General features: G+C 54.3%; 1 protein-coding gene across 7 annotated transcripts in view; it reads left to right on the forward strand.

Annotated features, from left to right (window-relative positions):
• Positions 1 to 17,471, forward strand: part of MROH2A (maestro heat like repeat family member 2A) — a 78,790-nt gene extending 61,319 nt beyond the window's left edge. For 4 of the 7 annotated variants that reach the window (XR_013173134.1, XR_013173131.1, XR_013173133.1 and 1 more), the window contains 15 exons: positions 1,188 to 1,292; positions 2,667 to 2,790; positions 3,283 to 3,401; positions 4,077 to 4,229; positions 4,522 to 4,676; positions 7,938 to 8,097; positions 8,175 to 8,359; positions 8,748 to 8,885; positions 9,279 to 9,393; positions 12,407 to 12,553; positions 12,697 to 12,879; positions 13,360 to 13,515; positions 14,791 to 14,919; positions 15,470 to 15,958; positions 16,495 to 16,552. Coding sequence is in view for 3 of the 7 variants with exons in the window: in XM_077155494.1 (XP_077011609.1) it covers positions 1,188 to 1,292; positions 2,667 to 2,790; positions 3,283 to 3,401; positions 4,077 to 4,229; positions 4,522 to 4,676; positions 7,938 to 8,097; positions 8,175 to 8,359; positions 8,748 to 8,885; positions 9,279 to 9,393; positions 12,407 to 12,553; positions 12,697 to 12,879; positions 13,360 to 13,515; positions 14,791 to 14,919; positions 15,470 to 15,572; positions 15,893 to 15,958; positions 16,495 to 16,616 (2,160 nt within the window). In the remaining 4 variants the exon portion in view is untranslated. Of the gene's footprint in view, positions 1 to 1,187; positions 1,293 to 2,666; positions 2,791 to 3,282; positions 3,402 to 4,076; positions 4,230 to 4,521; positions 4,677 to 7,937; positions 8,098 to 8,174; positions 8,360 to 8,747; positions 8,886 to 9,278; positions 9,394 to 12,406; positions 12,554 to 12,696; positions 12,880 to 13,359; positions 13,516 to 14,790; positions 14,920 to 15,469; positions 15,959 to 16,494 lie in introns of all 7 variants that reach the window. The other 3 variants (XM_077155494.1, XM_077155495.1, XM_077155496.1) reach the window with 2 other exon arrangements.
• The last annotated feature ends 524 nt before the right edge of the window (positions 17,472 to 17,995 follow it).

A 17,995-nucleotide genomic window follows, 5' to 3' on the forward strand; every position in this document is an offset into this window, starting at 1 on the left:
TGTGTATGTGAGGTATGGATCAAAGTTCATTTTTTTCACATGTGGATGTCCAATTATTCCAGCACCATCTTTCCTCCAGTGAAGCACCTTTGCACCTTTGTCAAAGATTAATTTGCCATGTGTGTTTTGGTCTATTTCTGAACTTTTCTGCCCTATTGAGGTATTTGTCTATCTTCATGCCAAGAACACACTGTCTTGATGATTGTTGTTATAAAAAGTTTTGAAATCAAATAGCATAAGCCCACCAACCTTTTTTTTTTTTTTTTTTTGCTGCACCCCACAAGTTTTGGTATATTCTGTTTTAATTTTATTTCAGTTCAGTTCAAAATATATTTAAATTTCTCTCTTGATTTCTTCCTTGACGTATGGATCATTTATAAGTTTCCAAATATTGTGGATTTTCCAGAGCTCTTTCTGGGTTTGGTTTCTGATTTAAGCTTTTTTGTGGTCTGAGAACATTTTTTGTGTAATTCAAATCTTTTAAATTTATTGAGACTAATTTTGTTGTCCAGAGACGGTCTATCTTGGTAAATGTTCCATGCACACTTGAAAAGTATTCTGCGGCTGTTAGGTGGAGAGTTTCCAAACGTCAGTTAGATCAAGCTGGTTGGCAGTGCTGAACCCATTTTCGTTGCCCTTACTGATTTGCTGTTTTCTCATTGTAGCAGTTTTTGAGAAAGAGATACTGAAATTTCTGACTATAATTGTGTAATTGCTAATTTCTTCTTTCAGTTCTACTCACTTTTGCTTTATGTATTATAAACCCTGTTACTAGGTGCATAAAAGTTGGTATTGTTATGTCTTCTTGGTGAACCAACCCTCTATCCTGATGGCCCCCCCAGTAATATCCCTTGCTCTGCACTAACCTTTGTCTGATGTTAGTAGGACCCCTCAGGGCCATCTGGTGAGCAGGGCCGGTGGGGCTCCTGGCCCTTTGTGGTCTGTAGATCTCTATCTGGAGCAAGGCCCAACTCAGTGCCTCTTGGTGAGGTTGCTGAGGACACTGCCCAGCGCCTCATCTCCCTTACTGGGTGGGTCCTGGGGAGAAACCAGAAGCATCTAGAGCAACACAGAAGCACTGAAAGTCAGATTCTGTGTGGGAGCGATGAGGTGGGCAGTGGCTGGCCAGGAAAGGACTGACACCAGGGTCTGACCACCCTCTTCTGTGTCCTGGGCTCCGCGCACAGCTCCTGGAAAAGTGGATCTTGTCAGAGAAAGAATGGGAGCGGGAGAAGGCCATGGACCTCCATCTCCATCTCATGCAAATCTACGTCCAAAGTGTTGGTGTCTGTGTGAGTCTGGGCGCACCCACTCCCTGTTTCTCTCCCATACGTGGAGAAATTTCTGTCTCCATCAGCAAGGAGAGAGAACATATTTGAAATCAAGTTCTGGCTCCTGAAGCGTCCCTGGGGGTGAGGCTGCCTCTTTTGGGAAAGGCAAAGGAGACCCTGAGATGAGCTAGCTCCAGGCTTGGGTGGGAAGGAGGGAGCTGGACCTCGGCTTGGTGGGGGTCCCAGGTGTGGATTCTCAGTCTTGGGGAGTCTGAGGCTCACAGAGTGGCAAGAGTGCTCTTTAAGGAAAGGGCACACAAGCCAGGAGGCAGCACTGATGGGGAAAATGAGTATTAGAATGAGAAAATAAATCACTGCAAAACTATAAAAGTTAAAGAGCTTGACAAATACTATAACACAACAAAATCTAGGAATGCCTAAGAGTGTTTTTATTAATTAGCAGCCTGGCACAGGTTAAGGATGCCTCTTTCCCTACATCTGTTGGCTCTACGCTCTGACTGCCTTGTCCTCAGGGACAGCCATCGGCAGGGGGAAGCTTTGGGGTTGGTGAGCGTAAGGTGGGCATATTAGTTACCTGGGGCTGCCATTAAAATAACTAAAACTGGGGGTGCTTAAAATAACAGAGACTGATTCTCTCACAGTTCTGGAGCCTAGAAGCCTGAAATCAGGGGTGTTGGCAGGGCCACGTTCCGTCTGATGGCTCTGGGAGAGGACCTCTCCTGGGCAGCCACCCCTCCAGCCTCTGCCTCTGTCTTCCCATGGCTTTCCTTGCTCTGCATGTCTGTGTCTCTTCCTATAAGGACACCAGGCGCCAGGTTTAGTGCAGGGGTTTAGTGCCCACCTGAACCCAGTATGGCTTCATCTGAACTAATTACATCTGCAAAGACACCACTTCCACGTCAATGGGGCAGCGCCCCAGTCGGAGCACCAGCAACACCAGGCAGGGGCCAGTTCCCATGCTAAGGGACGTTGAGGCCTGACCCTGCAGGGGGCATCACCTGGGTTGTCTGGTTCAGTTCCCCAAACACCCCCTGACAGAGGAGATGCCATTATGAGCTCTACCTTATACACGAGGAACTGAGGCATGGAGCAGGTGGGTGCTTTGCCGAGGTCCCCGACTAGTGAGCAGAGAAAATCCAATGTGAGGCCAGGGCACGTGGCTAGAGGTGGAAACTGGGCCTGACACCTGGGGGTGGGGTGGGGGCGGGCACAAGCCTGACCAGGTCAGAGCCAGTACTCCTTGGATCCACCTCCAGGGTCCCACCTAGACAGGGGAGTTTGCAGAGCAGGGTCCACCCTTCCTATCAGCCCCTCTGCTGCCCGTGGGCTGGGCAGACAGAGGACATGAGCCTGGCAGTGTCCTGTGGCCCTCAGATCCCCCTGAAGCTGGGACAGTTTGGAAGTCTGGTTGGCCTCATCGCTCCGTGCACCTGCGACCCCCACAGAAGGACCCGCATGACCTCCATCGACATCCTTTCCAGCCTGCTAGATCTGCATGGTATGGAGAAGGTGGCACAGCCAGGCCCGGGGCAGGGGATGGGGTAAGGGCAAAGGCCTGGTGACACCTTGGATGCTGCAGGCAGGTGTGCAAACGAAAGTGACCTGCAGAGAGAGTGAGGTGGGGGGACACCTGCCCTGGGGCCAGGGAATGATGGCAGGGCCTGTCTGTGGTGCCAGGGGACTCATGGAGGCTGTGTGCTAGGCACCAAGGGGCCCCGCAATGGCCCTAGCCCAGCACCAAGGAGAAAACCTGTGATAACCTTCAGGGGAGAGTGCGCCAGCTGGCCTTTGCTTGGTGACAGGGGGCGCAGCAGCTCGGCAGGCATTTGAACTGTGTGCAGACCCGGTGCTGAGGGCCAGGTAGAAGGAACAATGAGGGCACAGCGGAGGATGAGGCCAGAGCATCAGCATGACGGCCGGGGTGGGGCCACCGTGCGGTGGTCAGACCCTTTGTCCTGGCTGATCACACCTGAAATCTTCCTCCCAACAGCCAGCCAGACCTGCTCCCCCTGGGGCGCTTCCAGGGAGAAGGAGCTTGCGGAGTGTAAGGAGGACCTGGGGGGCTCGGACCCGGAGAAGATTTTCTGCGCATCGTCCAGAATCGCCAAGGTGACATGGGGTGGCGGGCGGGCTGGCGCAGCCGGGTCACCCCCCTCCTGTCGTCCCCAAGGGTCCCTGCTTCTTGGGGTCCCTGCGGCCTTGGGTTCACCTCCAGGCCATCGAGATGTCATTTAAAGGGCCTCTCTGGGGCAGTGCAGAGCCGGAGAGTGTCTGGAAACTGAGCAGAGCCCAGAGGTGCTCCTGGAGGGGTGGGGGCTCCTCGGCCTGGAGGGCGCTTCTACCCCAGGGGTCAGGGCAGCTTCTTCCAGTAAGGGGGGCTTGTGACCTGGCAGGACTGGGTGGGAAGCACAGAGCTCACAGGATAGGGGTGAAGCCAGGTGGGTTTGGGGCAAAGCTTCCCAGGTGGGAGAGTCAGCAATGAGTGTGTGTGTGGAGGGGGTGGCCACACCCCTAGGCCTTGGGAGGAAGGCTAAGGAGCCAGGACCCCCAAACGGGGGACCCCTGGGAAAACTTTGAGGTACAGGAGCGATGTCCTGAGCAGCGGGGGATTTAGAAAGCCAGAGGCTGGGTGGGGGACCCAGGGAGGGGTCCGAGGTCCCAAGGCCGTGGTTGGAGGGAGGGAGGCTGGCCTGGGGCAGTGGGGCTGAAGAGGAGGCAAAGAGGGTGTTCCTCTGGGCCTGGGACTTGGCGTGCTGACCCCAGGACGGGCCTGCTCGCTCCTAGGCGGCTTGTGTGGAGTTCTCCTGCGACGAGGTGGTCGCTCTCATCCAGAAGCTTTGCGAGAACATCGGGGCCATGAGCCTCCAGCACGACAAGGCGTCTGTCACCTGGATAGGCCTCTTCCTCCAGAGGCGGGTCAAGGAGCTGGAAGACAAGGTGACAGAGTGGTGGTGGCGACAGGGGCAGCTCAGGGCCTGAGTGGGTTATCCCCTGCACTTGCCGAGGAGGCCCCAAGACCCCTGGAGGAGACAGAGTTCTAGAATGAGAAGGAAGCTCTGAAAGGTCCACCCCCACCCCAAAACCCTTAAGAAGAGAGGGTGCTGGCAGCCGGTTTACCCTCCCCAGTGTTCGATGGAGCAAGAGTCCCTGAGGAGGGGCTGTGAAATGGGGTGAGCAGGCGGCCGATGGAGCCCAGGCTAGCCGGCGGCGGCCCCCACCCCCTCTCCAGGTGGCAGAGGTCCTGGGCGCCATCCTGACCCACCTGCCGGTGGTGGAGAACCTGGAGGTGCGGCGTCTTCTCACCGAGGGTGTCCTGCTGCTGGCGCATTGTTACCAGGAGATGGTGCTCACGGCGCTGCTGAGGCAGCCCCTGCCCATGGAGAGGTGGGTGTCCCCACGGAGGCAGCCGCGGCCTCCCGTGGGCTTCAAACCGTACAGAGCTTGCCATGTACACATCCCGAAAGACTGAGGCCTTGAGGAAGGCCCTGTCCACCCCGGGCGACTCACAAGTCCCTTGACCTGTCTCCTGTCAGAGGCCCCCCACTTCCAATGACACTGACCCGGGCCCCGACTTCCACAGCTCCTTCACAGCACACTGAAATCTGGATCCCAGAGCGCCTCAAATTGTCCTGGTTGTCTGCTCTGGGTGGGTCCCTGGAGTCCAGCACCTTTCCCTGTGGCAGCCTTTCCTTTCCCCCTGGAAAACAGAGTTCCTGGGCACGTGTTCTAGGTTACTAGCTTCTGGAATGCGATGTACCAGAAATGCAACAGCTTTTAAAAAGGGGAATTTCAATACGTTATAAGTTTTCAGTTCTAAGGCAATGAAAATGTCAAAATTAAAGCAAGTCTATAAAAATGTACAAATTAAGGCACCAACAAAGAGGTTACCTTCACTCAAGAAAGGCCGATGAAGTTCAGGGTTTCTCTCTCAGCTGGAGAGGCTCATGGTGAACATGGCTACGTCTGCTAGCTTCCTCTCCAGGCTTCTTGTGTCATGAAGCTCTCCCGGGAGCGTTTTCCTTGTTCATCTCCAAAGCTTTCTGGCTGCGTGGGCTCTCGTGGTTCTCATGGCTCTGTTGCTGTCTCCAAAATGCTTCCTCTTTTAAAGGATTCCAGTAAACTAATCAAGACCCACCTGGCATGGGTGGGGTCACATCTCCCTCTAATCAAAGGTCAATACCCACAATTGGGTGGGTCACATCTCCGGGGGATAATCTAATCAATTTTCCAGCCATAGTCCTAAATAGGGATTAAAGGAAACGGCTGTCTCCACAAGATGGAGCAGGATGAAAACATGGCTTTTCTAGGGTACATAATCCTTTCACACTGGCCCAGTACTCTTGGAGTTTGGGCTTCTCCAGGACATACCATGCCCTTGGATTTCACGGGACGTGGCCTCCAACGAGAAGCATGGCCCAGGAGAAGCTCCAGTCTGCCCCTATTCCTTCCAAAATGTGGCCCTGAGAGGGGAAATGACTTGTCCAAGTCCCCAGCTGGCAAAACGCTAAAACCTAAAGCACACTAGACAGCCTCAGGTAAAGCTGAGAATCCCCTCCGTCTTTCGGGGCACAACTTCTACAAATAGTTCCAGGCTTCTGTCTATCTGTCACAGCCCCTCATAGGCAGCTGAGCAGGAGCTCATCACATTGGGGAGTATGTCTGAGATGGTATGCGGAATTTCTCGGGGCGGGGGGGGGGGGCAGTTATCCCCCAGAGCAGCTGAGACCCAGTTGCAGTGAGAAGTCTTGTGGCTGATGGTGGGGAGAGTTGTGGCTGAGGTTGTGCTGAGAAGCTGTGAGCAGAGAAAAGAGCTTTCCAACACGGGCCTCAGGTGGAGAACCCCAGGGCTGAGCTGTGCAAAATGCAGGCTCCGATGCTGCGCGATGGAGCTACTACCCGAAAGGGTGCCTCTCGGGCTGGCAGCCTTGAGGCTACACCGCACTGGCTTTCACTTAGTTCCCCCAGACCTGTGTTAGTTATCTGTGCTGTGTAATAAATTACACGAACTCAGTGCGCTATTTATCATCGTGAGGTTTCCGTGGGTCAGGACTACAGCTGAGCGGGGCCTCTGCTCAGGGTCTCACTCGGAGGGGATTTTGGCATCCACCGGGCTTCATTCTCAGCTGGAGCCCGGGGTCTTCCAGACTTACGGGATTGCTGGCAGAATTCTGGTGCTTGTGGTTGCAGGACCAGGGTCCCTGCTTTCTTGTTTCCCTATGCCTTGGTCCTAGCAAGCCCATGATGCCCACCTCCCCATTTGATTCTTACCACTAGAACCACTGCCACCCTCAGCCCCCCAAACTCAGCTCCCCACCTGTTCAGTTTAAACCTATTAGGTTTGATACTTCAGCCCTTTAGGCCCTCCCAGATTGCCTCCTCTTGACATGCTGCTCATTAAGTCACTATCCTGGGGTCCTTTCCATCCTGAACCCCCATCCAGAATGGGCCTGGATGGGGGAATCTGGGAAGTCACTTCAAAGGATAGCTTGGCAGTTTCCCTGACCCCTGCAAGCCTTCTCTTCTGTAAAAAAATGGAGATAAAAATATATTCTTCAAAGATTCATTGGGAGTATTAAGTGAGATAAGCAAGTGGCCTTGTGCCAGGCTGTTCTAGTTTGCTAACTGGTAGAATGCAATATACCAGAAATAGAATGGCTTTTAAAAAGGGGAATTTAATAAGTTACACGTTTACAGTTCTAAGGCCATGAAAACATCCCAATTAAAGCAAGTCTATAGAAATGTCCAATCTAAGGCATCCAGGGAAAGATACCTTAACTCAAGAAGGCCGATGAAGTTCAGGGTTTCTCTCTCAAGTGGAAGGGCACATGGCGAACACAGTCAGGGTTTCTCATCTGGAAAGGCACATGGCAAACATGGTCAGCGTTTCTCTCTCATCTGGAAAGGCACATGGTGAACACGGCAGCATCTGCTGGCTTTCTCTCCAGGCTTCTTGTTTTGTGAAGCTCCCCAGGAGATGTTTTCCTTCTTTATCTCCAAAGCTCACTGGCTGGTGGACTCTCTGCTTCTTGGTTCTGCAGTGTTCTGAAGTTTTCTCCAAAATACTTCTTCTTTTATAGGATTCCAGGAAACTAATCAAGACCTGCTTAGAATGGGTGGTGACACGTCTCCATCTAATCAAGTTTGATACCCAAAGTTGATTGAATCACATCTCCGTGGAGATAACCTAATCAATTTCCAACCTATAGTACTGAATAAGGATTAAAGGAACTGTTGCTCCCACAAGATTGATTAGGATTAAAACATGGCTTTTTTAGGGCACATAAACCTTTTCAAACCAGCACACAGCCCTAACCACTGAGGGCTAGTTTTGGACGTAGCCATAGGATTAACCAAGCCTAGGTCTACTGGGATCCACCGGGTCTTAGGAGGGACTGTGCCTTTCCCTGCAGTACTGGGGGCTGGGGGCAGCATTGGGCTTGCATCATGCGGCATGAGCAAGGGGGCCAAGTACAGAGGTGGGACCTGGGCTGTCCTTATGCAGCCCTTTGGGGGACACCCCACCTCCCTGAGATTCAGCCTCATGGTTCGGCCCCTGCTGATGGGGCCACTGAGAGGTCAAAGGGGCTTTTGCCTGCCAGGGCACCTGGTCAGGGGCTCATAGCCCGTCCGTCCTGTCTTGGTTAGCCACCTGACCGAGGTGTGGCTGGCTGTGACCGAGAACCCGCCCCTTGCCCGGGTGATGCTCCATGGCCTGATGGGCCGGCTGCAGGCGCAGTTCACCCCGAGGGTCAACGCCACCTCCAAGGCGGACATCTGGCGCCTGGCTGCGGTGGATCCTCTGATGGTGAGTCATGGCGAGGGCCCTGGGGCGCCTCGGCATGGTGGGCTGGGAACCCCAATAGCCGGCCCTTCTTTCTGCAGACCCTGTGCACCATCCACCTTCTCATCGAGAAGATGGACAAGGATGACAAGTTCCCAGACCTCTTCCCAGACCTCATCTACACCCTCCTTCTGCAGCTCGGCAGCAGCCATGGGTCCGAGGCTGTGTCCCCTGCTCTGAGGCTCATCCACGTGGGGACCCTGCCCGAAAAGATAAACCTGCAAAGGTGTTCTTGAGGGTGGGTAGGGTGCAGGGTGCCGGTTGGCAGCCTAGGCTGGACCTGGCCTCGGTGGCCTCTTAGAAGCCACCAGACTCTGCGAGGGACCCGTCCCTGCATGGGTGGTTGTCCTTTCTTCTTGGTGAGAAGACTCATCTGGAAGTTGGTCCTACTCATGCCCTGACCTCCGCCACGTTTCTGGCATGTCCTGTTTTCAGACTTTGCAGAGCCACTCTCATGTGCTCACCCCTTCAGCCCCTTGAGCTGGGCCCAACATCATGACCCTATAGCCGATAAGAGAATGGAGGCACAGAACGTGGAGGCAGCATTGCCTCCCTGCCCCCGCCTCCCCCATACTGCGGCTCAGCTGTGTCACCCAGCCCCACCTCCTTCCCAGGGTCACCATCCAGTCCATGCAGCTGTTATTCAGGAGAGTCCACAGCCAGCGCCTGGCGCAGGCCCTGGAGGAGCGGGGCGTGTGGGGCCTCTTGGAGAACAGCTCCACCTTCCTGGAAGGAGTGGGCCTGCTCACCAGGTGGGTGGTCCTGGCGCCTCCCACAGCTGGGGGTGGCCGTTCCCAAGGGGACCCTCCTGCGAAGGGTAGAGACAATGGGGTCTCGCAGGAATTGTCAAGTCGTCCCCTGTTCCAGGCACGTTCCTGACAGCGTGTCTGGGACCGTGGGGTCTTTTATTCCAACCCCCTCCTAGAGGCCAGGCAGAGGAGGGGACCTGCCCAAGGCCTGTGAGCAGGGCCAGGCGGGGGCTTGCTTCCCGGTTCTGCTCATTCCTAAGCAGCCCTCACCCTAGACGGAAAGTAGGGACTAGCCCGACAACCCCAAGCAACCCCAGAGTGAGGAGGGGGAGGCCCAGAGATGGTCAGAGATTCCCCCCAACCCCCACCGTTGGCCCTGAACTCTCTCCACTCCAGGCTGTACGTGCAGCGCGTGGGAGGCCACAGGCAGAGGCTGTCCGAGCTGGTGCTCCGGGGTATGGCCTCCGAGGTCCTCAGCTGCTGCGTCAGCAGCACAGCCATATGTGTGGAAGTGAGGCCCTGGCGTGGGGGGCGGCGGGGAGGAAGGGTGGAATGGGTGCGGTGTGGGATGGGTGAGGGGTGTGGAGGCCGTCCTTGGGCTCTCCCGGGCATGGCTCACCTCAGGGTCAGGCGTTCTGGTGAACATCTGAGGTCAAGGGGTGTTTGGGTTTACTAAAGGTGCCGAAATGCCACACACCAGAACGGGCTGGCTTCTAACATTGGGGATTTATTAGCTTACAAGCTTGCAGTTCTGAGGCCATGAAAACATCCAAATTGGGGCATCATTAGGTGAGACCGGGGCTTCTCTGTCAGACGGTGAGGCAAGTGGCATCTGCTGGGCTCTCCCCTCTCTTCCCAGTTTCGATCTTTCCAGCTTCTGGCTTTAATGGCTTCCTCTCTTTTCCGTGGTTTTCTCTCTTCAGCTTCTTTGTATTTCCCTCTATTTCACGCTCCTCCAGTAAGTGGATTGAGACCCACCTAGGGCACTCCTCTACTGAAATAACCTAATCAAAAGGTGCTACCTACAATGAGTGTTCACCCACAGGAATGAATTAGCTTTAAGAACATTATCTTTTCTGGAATCGATAAAACTCCAAACCATCAGGAGGGGGCAGCCAAGCTTTCCTCCTTTGCCCATTCATTCATTCATTCATTCATTCATCACATGAGTACCTAATGATTGGATGCTGTGAGGGGTGGGGGGGCTGAGACACAGCTTGGGCCCTGAATCCAGCAGGAACCATGGTGGGGTGATAAGTGCCCCCAACACCCACAGGTGACCCCCAGAACCCCTGGGAGCCTCTTGGGGAGCAAGGCACAGGGGCCAACCTTGCACAGGAGGGCTCCAAACAGTTGCCTGGGGCTTTGCCAGGTGGGAAGGCCAGGGCAGGTGTTAGGGTGCTGGGGACCCAGTTCCCTTCTTGCAGCCAGAGCCCGTGGACTGGGGTTCTGGCCAGGAAACCTTTAGAAGATTTTTTATTGGCTGCAAGATGCCAGCATGCCATGGGAACCAAACAGTGGCCCGCACAGGGGCTGGAAAACTTGTCCCATAGCGGGCCAGAGAGCAAATATATCTGTCACAGCAGCCATGGGCAGTTTGTAAAGAGATGGGCGTGGCTGTGTCCAGTGCAGCCTCAGTGAGAGACACTGATGTTTAAACGTTTCATACACTTTTCACGTGGCGCACAACGTAATTCTTCTTTAGATTTCTCCCAACCAGTCAGAAATGTGACAACAGTCCTTGTCTTGGAGGCCGTGCCCCATCCCTACCCCCCATCCTGGCAGGGCCCCCCTGTCCTGGCAGGGCACTTGCCCCACCTGGGAAGCTTTACAAGATTTTTCAGGCTGGGCCGCTGACCAGGCCTCCTGTAAACCCTCAGCATTGGGCCGGGAGGAGAGGCCCCCTGTTGTATCCCCCCTGGGACAGATCTCCTTTGATGGCCCCCAGGACGTGTCTCCTCCATCTCTGTTGAGTGGTTGGGAGGTAGTATACCCTGGTGGCTAAGACCTGGGGGCTGGAACTAGAGGCCCAGGATGGGACCCCAGCTCTTCCACTCAGCAGCTCAGCAGCTGCTGGCAAGTTACTTAAACTCTGGGCTGCAGTTCGTTCATCTGCTTCCCTGGGGGGTAGCAGTTCCTACTTTGTGGATTACACAAGATGATGTCAGCCAAGGGGTGACAACCACAGCCTGTCCACGTGGGATGCACTCACTGAATGTTAGCTAAGTGTTACTTGTAAAAAAAAGTTTGGTTTCAGCTTTTAAGAACGAACTTATTGCAATATTTCACAAGTAGGCAGGGTCAGATCTTTAATGCACACCAAGTTGGACTTTGTCCTCAAGGGTGGTTAAAATAGGAAGGGGTCAGTTTTGTTCACTGCCAGGCCTGACCCTTAACTGATGCTCAGCAAATGTTGAAATGAATGAAAGTGCCGCAGGAAGCTCACGCTGATGGTGTTTGGTGTCGGGCTGGAGGGACAGCGAGGTGAAGCAGGGAAAACACCCTGGAGGTTACAGCAATGGTACCTAGAGGGGTTTAAAGAACTGGACGAGAGGGGACACTCAGTAGTCACGCTTCTTTCTTTCCTCCTGTCCCTGGAGTCACCAATTTGGTGCTTAGCTTTCTTTAGGTCTGTCTTAGTTTCCAGGCTGCTAAGACAAATGCCACACAGTGGGGTGGCTTAACAACAGGACTTGATTGGTTTAGGGTTTCGGAGAGCTTACTTCTTCTTGGGCTGCCGAAGGTTCTGGCTGGCTGGCAATCCTTGGCTTGCTTGACTTTTCCGTCTCATGGGGTGTCCTCTCCTTTTTCTTCCCTTCGACTTCTGCTTCTGCCTCTCCACGTGGCCTTCCCTTCCTGAGGCTCCACAGTAGGAGTGAGACCCACCCTGACTCAGTTGACCACACCCTAACTAAAGAGAACATCTTCACGCAGGTGCCTTTTATGGCGGGTTCATACCCACAGGGTTGTGGACCGAGACGAAGCACATGTCTAAACTGGGGCCATAATTCAACGCACATGACAAGCAGGCCCACGTTGGCCTGAGGCCCTGGTATTTTGTGTACTAGGTCGACGGTGATTCTCTGTATTCCAGACACATGAAAGTCATGCTTCTTTTGCAGCTCTGCAAGACTCTTGCGCACAGTAGCTGCTCAGTCCCGTTAATTGAAGAAATGGATGGTAGATGAATGAGTGTATTTATGTAGGTCACACTCACCTAGCATTTTCCACATATTTACTTAATAAATCCTTACAACAGCCTTATGAAGTAGGTACTATTGGTGTCCCCTTTTCATAGATGAGGAAACTGAAGCACAGACAGGTTAAGAGATGAACTGGGCTCACCCAGCTGGAGGTGGAGGAACTGAGCGTTGGTCCCAGGAGGTGGGGTGCTGGACGTGAGCTGGGAGCCCTGTCCTACTCACACAGCATCCATTCTATGCACTGGAATGAACCACACGTCCCGTCCCATTGCTGGGAGGTGGCTTCTACTGGGGCCAACTTTAAAAAGTTCTCCTTCCTAGTTGATGAGCGACCCGGTTCTGCACCAGGAGAAGCTGCTGAAGCCAGCGGTGTTCATGCTGGACAAGGGTGTGGGCCATGAAGACGAGGCCGTGAGGGTGCTGTCCCTGCGTGCCCTGGGCAACATGGCCCTAGGGGCCCCCAAAAAGGTGGCACGCCGAGCCTGGTCACGCCCTCCTGTGGAGCGGGGCTGGGTCCCGGGGGCGGCAGGGCCCACGGGAGCTGGGTGGCGTGAAGGGCGCGTGCCCGCTGAGGGTCCAGGGCAGGCTGAAGGCTCCCGCGGTCCCTGCAGGTGAGGCGCTATAGGAAGCTCTTGCTCAAGAAATGCTTGCGCTCGCTCAGGGAGCCCACGAGCCCCAGCGTGGTCTCCGAGGGCATGGCGGCCCTGACCAAAATCCTGGTGGAGCTGCGCGAGGGCGACATGGGGTCCTCTTTCGACACCATCTCCGAGCAGTGCAGAGCTTTCTTCGACAACGTGAGTGCAGCCCAGGGCCTCTGTGAATGCTTGCCCGAAGAGTGAGCAGGCGCTTCCTGTGCCCTAAAGAAAAGACGTTCTCTGGGACAGAAAACCACTGACATGTTGATGGGCTGATATTAGGATCTTGTAAATAAACCAAGTCTTCTTCTAAGTTCCGGAGAATCAATAGCAGTGGAAGCTGAGGGCAGCCTCCTGCCCTGCTATTGAGGATTGGGCGCCCCCCTTTCATTCCATGAATATTTAGGGGCCTTTCTGCTAGGCGGTGGTTTGGAGTCAGGCCCGGCACAAGCCAGCACCCAGGGAAGTGATGGGCCCAATCTCAAAGCCACGGCCACTCCCTCGAGGGCCACTAGGGCCGTGCAGAGGGACAGGCTCCGTCCGGCTGGGAGGCGATTCACATGGTGCACGGAGGGGCCAGGGCTGGCCTGGGCACCTGGCTTCCCGGGCCTCAGGCTCGGCCGTCCATCTCGGCCGCAGGACAGCGAGCTGCTGCGCTCGAAAGCCTTCGTGCTCTTCGGGAAGCTGGCGAGGCTGGTGTGGCTGGCAAAGAAGCATTTCTTCAAAGCGGAAGTGAGGAAAGCCTGGGTGCCCCTCCTGCTGCACTGCGAGGACCCCTGTTCTGAGGCAGCCACAGTAAGACACCTGCTTGTCTTTGGGTCCCTGAGCCTGGCACCTGCTGTCCCGAAAGGAAACAGGCAGGCGGGCCGGGCTGTGCAGAGCGCGCGGGGTCCTTGGCTTTCTCTCCGGCCGTGGCCTGGGGAAGGCCTCCGCCCCGCACCCCTGTCCAGCCCTTGCAGATTTGGTGACTTGCAGATTACTTTGGGGTGTTATGGCTCAGTCCAGGTTAAAACCCTGTTTGCAATCTCTGCTCCCCCTCGCCCTGCGGGGCAGGCTTGGGCTGGGGGCTGCTGAGAGTGGCCGAGGGGTGCGTGGCTTGGCTGAGACTCCATGCCTCTCCCCCTCTCAGAGGCTCAGCTCCTCGTGGCTTTGGGGTGGGGAGGAGGGAGAGCCCCGTGCCTCCTTCTCAGGCTGACCCTGGCCGGCTGGGGTCGGGGGTGGTGTGTGAGGGAACCTCTCACCCCCACCCAGCACCCTACTCTCCACAAGGTCCTCACCTCCCACAGCCCCCCTCCCCGTCTTCCTCTACAGCCTGGGAAGGGGACTCGTTGGGAGGTGGCTGAGATCAGGGGCAGTCCCGCCTCCTGTTAGTAAGCCCTGGGGAGGCTTCTGGCCCTAAAGGAAGGGTACACTGGGGCCCATTTCCAACTCGTGCCTTAGATCCCAATTGTGGGTCACCAGCCAAGTCCCCTCGCTCCCACAGCTGTGACGCTGAAGGCTGGCCATGGGGCAGCCTGAGGGGCCCTTACAAGGATGCCCCCCCCCCCCCACCAGGGCCTGTGGGCAGGGAGTGCAGGCTCTCTGGGGTCCTTCTTCCCCCAGTGCTATCCCCGCTACCCCGTCAGTACCTCAGTGTTCCTTCACATTCTGCAAACAATCTTGCGAGGTGGGGGTTCTGGGAAGGGACCGCTGGGCCTCCTCAGAAGGGTGCCTGGGAGGGCTAAGTGAAGGGATGACAGGAGGGCACCGGGAGCATGGGGAGGGGGTGCAGACCAGGAGTAGCCCCTCCCCCCACTTTGCTGCCCTCCACTGGCCTGGCCACCAAGACCAGAGGCTGGGAAGAGAGGCTGGGGCTGAGGGTAGCTCCAGGCAGGGCTGTGCTAGCTCCCAGGGACCTCCTGTAGCCACACCCTAGCACCATGAGTGGTGCCCTCTGTTCCTGGGGCCTCCCAGCCACCAGCCACCAGCCTTCCCCTCTGTGCCAGGGGGTTTCTTCTGGGGCTGGCCTGGGGCTTCCCAACACAGCAACCCCCTGCCAGCCCCACCCTCCTGCTGTTCCACCGCTCCCAGGCATGCACAGCCACCATGTTTCAGTGTTTGCACTTCTGGGGCTGGAAGGCCCTCGAGGGCTCCTGTGGGCGGAGTGCTGCCAGCGCCGAGGAGATGACGGCTTTCCAGAACACCATGTGCTCTGTCCTGGTGAGGAAGCTGCATGCCGCAGAGGCTGGGGCCCAGGGTCACAGACTGCTAGCGTGTGGCTTGTTTACTTTCTTGACATGAAGTGTCACACAGCCCCTTCCAAGCCACACATCCATTTTTAAGTTGTCTAGTAGCCACATTAGGTGAAAACAGGTGAAACTAACTTTAACGTTTTATTTAACCCAATATATCCAAAACATATCATGTCAATGTGTAATCAATATAAAAAATTACTGTCATTTTTATAGTTCTGGGGGGCACTACCTTCAAAATCCAACCACATTTCAAGTACCCAAGAGCCACACATTGCCAGCGGTAGCTGTTCTGGGCAGCGTGAATCTGAACAAATGTAATTTCCTCTCTGTGGTCAGATGAGAATGTAAGGGGCCAAATTGCTAATCTGCTGTGTGATGCTGGGATAGGCACTTGCCCTCTCTGGGCCCTTTGGCTGGGCAAAGCTCCCTAGCTTCAGGAACAGATGCATTAGACAGATGGGGAAGCTACAAAATATAGGTCTCCAGGATCTGAGGGGGGCATGTGCTTTTTGCAGACTCAGAAAAAGCCTGCTATTCTCCAAGGCTTCTTGCTAGAAACAGTTGCCTATGTGAGAAATAACTTGTCAAGGATCCGAATTGCCGCCTGCAACTTGGCAGGTGAGTGGACAGCTTTCTGTGGATTCAGAACAGACCTGGAAGGCCTTCTGGCCAAACACAAATCATTTACTCCAACGAGGGAGCCAGGATCTGGAGTGGGGAGGTGGCTTGGGTGGCCTGCGAAGTCCAGGTGTGCCTCCTGCCTCCAGCACTCAAACCACCGTAGTTGTGAACCAGGTTTCCTCCTTGCCAGCTGTGGCCCAGCAAAATCTCTCAGACACTCTACGAGGTAAAACCAAGTCTTCTGCAGGAAGGGACCAAGAATGACTGGCCCGCTCACCTAACTCACAGGGTGAGCATTTCTCTGGCTGTCCCTTCAGGAATTATCATGAAACAGATGTCTGCATGTTACCTGAAGAAGCTGGACCTGCCAGCATTACGGAATTGTGAGTACTGGAGACTCAAATTATATTTTGACTCATTTTAGGAGAGCTTAGCAAAACTGCTCGGAGGCAAGAGCCAGCCGACCCTTTGTTGTGGGGGATGAAGTGGGGAGGCAATGAGGATGCAGAGATGGGTGAGCCCTGTAGAAGGCTTTTCAGGAAGGCAGCTAGTGGGTGTGTTCCAGTTCATTTTGTTCCCTGTGGCTTCTGTCTCCCCCCTCAATGATTATTTGCAAAATGCCTCCATCCTGATGAATTTAGCTGACGCCCACCGCAACCAGGTGCTGTGGGTGGGCTTTCTGTTCCTGTGAGCAGTGAACACAAGCTCCTAGAGATCTGACGTGCACATGAGGCCAGCTCCCACCCCATGCTCTCCTGATTTCAAACCCAGCAAATTCCAAGGCCCCATTCCATACGAGTCCCTTCTGGACTGCCAGGCCTTCCCCAGCCTTAATCAGCACATGCCAGGTACGGCCGAAGGCGTGTGGTCTTGACCCTTTGAGTGTCCTTATCCCTTTCCTTTTTGTGCTCGCTCTCAGCTCTCCAGGAGCTACAGCTGGACTCAGATTCTGGGGTCCGGAGAGCAGCCCTGGAGACTCTCAAAGTCTTGGATAACTGTACTCAGCACTTGCTTTTGACTTCAACTGAAGGAACTTCCTAGGAGGCCCAAGAGTAAAATGTAAACTGCCTTCTGAGAATGCCAAATCCTACAGCAGTAATGCAAACCACTTTTAGTGTAGTTTATAAGAAAAGCATTGTCCTAAAACAATATTGTGCTTTTTTTTTCCTTTGTGAAATACATTTCCACCGCTCTTTGGAGTTCAGACTCCACTGTAAGGCAATGACAGCCCCAAATCAGGACATCCAGGGGCAAAGGGGAAACGGCCCACCCTCCACAGGCATCATCACTCCTGCTTTTCCCTGAAGTAAGCATGCACCAGACAGCACTTCTGTCCACAGGATCTGAAAACACCCTTATGTCTCTAACTGCAGTTCAGTCTCACATGCATGGAAGGTGTGCCCACAGCCAGGCCCTGTGCCAAGAGGGCAGATTCATAATCAATCCCAGTGCACCTGGGAGCAGGAGGGCTGCAGCCACAACAGAAGAGCCACAGCAGCACATAAGAGTAGGGGACATCCTTTGGCTGGGAGATAATATGAGTCTCGTGGAAGAGGCTGACATTTATGCAAAGCCCACCTTCACCACTGGGGCCCCAAGTTATAGAACCATGTTTTGACTGCTGAAATGGGAACCCAGCAAGGCCTTGTGCAAAATCTGGCTGAGGGTCAGGAGAAAGCAGTCATATGACCAGATAATACGTAGGGGAGACTTTGGAAGGGGGGCAGAGAAAGACTTCCTATCCTCAGGTCATCAACACAGTGGAGTCGTTATCTGCCCAAAAGTGGTAAACATGGGACTTCCAAAGTGTTCCCACATTGGGCACCATCCACGTGAGACAGCTGCTAAGCAGTCCAAAGAATCCCAGCTGAAGGCTTCTCTAGAACAGGTGTTTTCACATAGTTTTGAGGTACCCGTTGAATAGATAATGAAGTTATTTTCTGCCAAAGTGATGGAAGAAATTTTACTTTGCTAAAAAGGCTTGAACATCACTAATGTGGCCAGGAATGGATCTGTCATTCACTAAACATACTGGGGAGAGAGCTACATGTTGGTAAAATTAGGACTCCGCCTTCCATCACACCCAGGCAAAACATTTCCATAGAGTTGAGAGGCAAACGTAAAAGACAAAAATTTATGAAAATCTAGGGTACTTCTGATCTGGAGAGGAGGAGGGGAGGTTTTCTTTAATAGCAGAGGGCAGGGTTAAAAAGCAAGATGAAGAGATCTGACCATGTTGAAATATAACTTCTGAACACTAAAATAACATCAAGTTAAATGACAAACCATCTAGATGGGAGATGTTATATTTGCAATTTATATATGGCTGGACTGTTCAGTTAGAATATCCGAACTATTCCCAGATCACTAAGAAATGAGCAAAGGACAGCCAACAGTTGTTTGTGGAGGCCCTCTGAGAG

This window comes from Tamandua tetradactyla, chromosome 3 (genome assembly GCF_023851605.1).
Source record: "Tamandua tetradactyla isolate mTamTet1 chromosome 3, mTamTet1.pri, whole genome shotgun sequence".
NCBI classification, from domain to species: domain Eukaryota; kingdom Metazoa; phylum Chordata; class Mammalia; order Pilosa; family Myrmecophagidae; genus Tamandua; species Tamandua tetradactyla.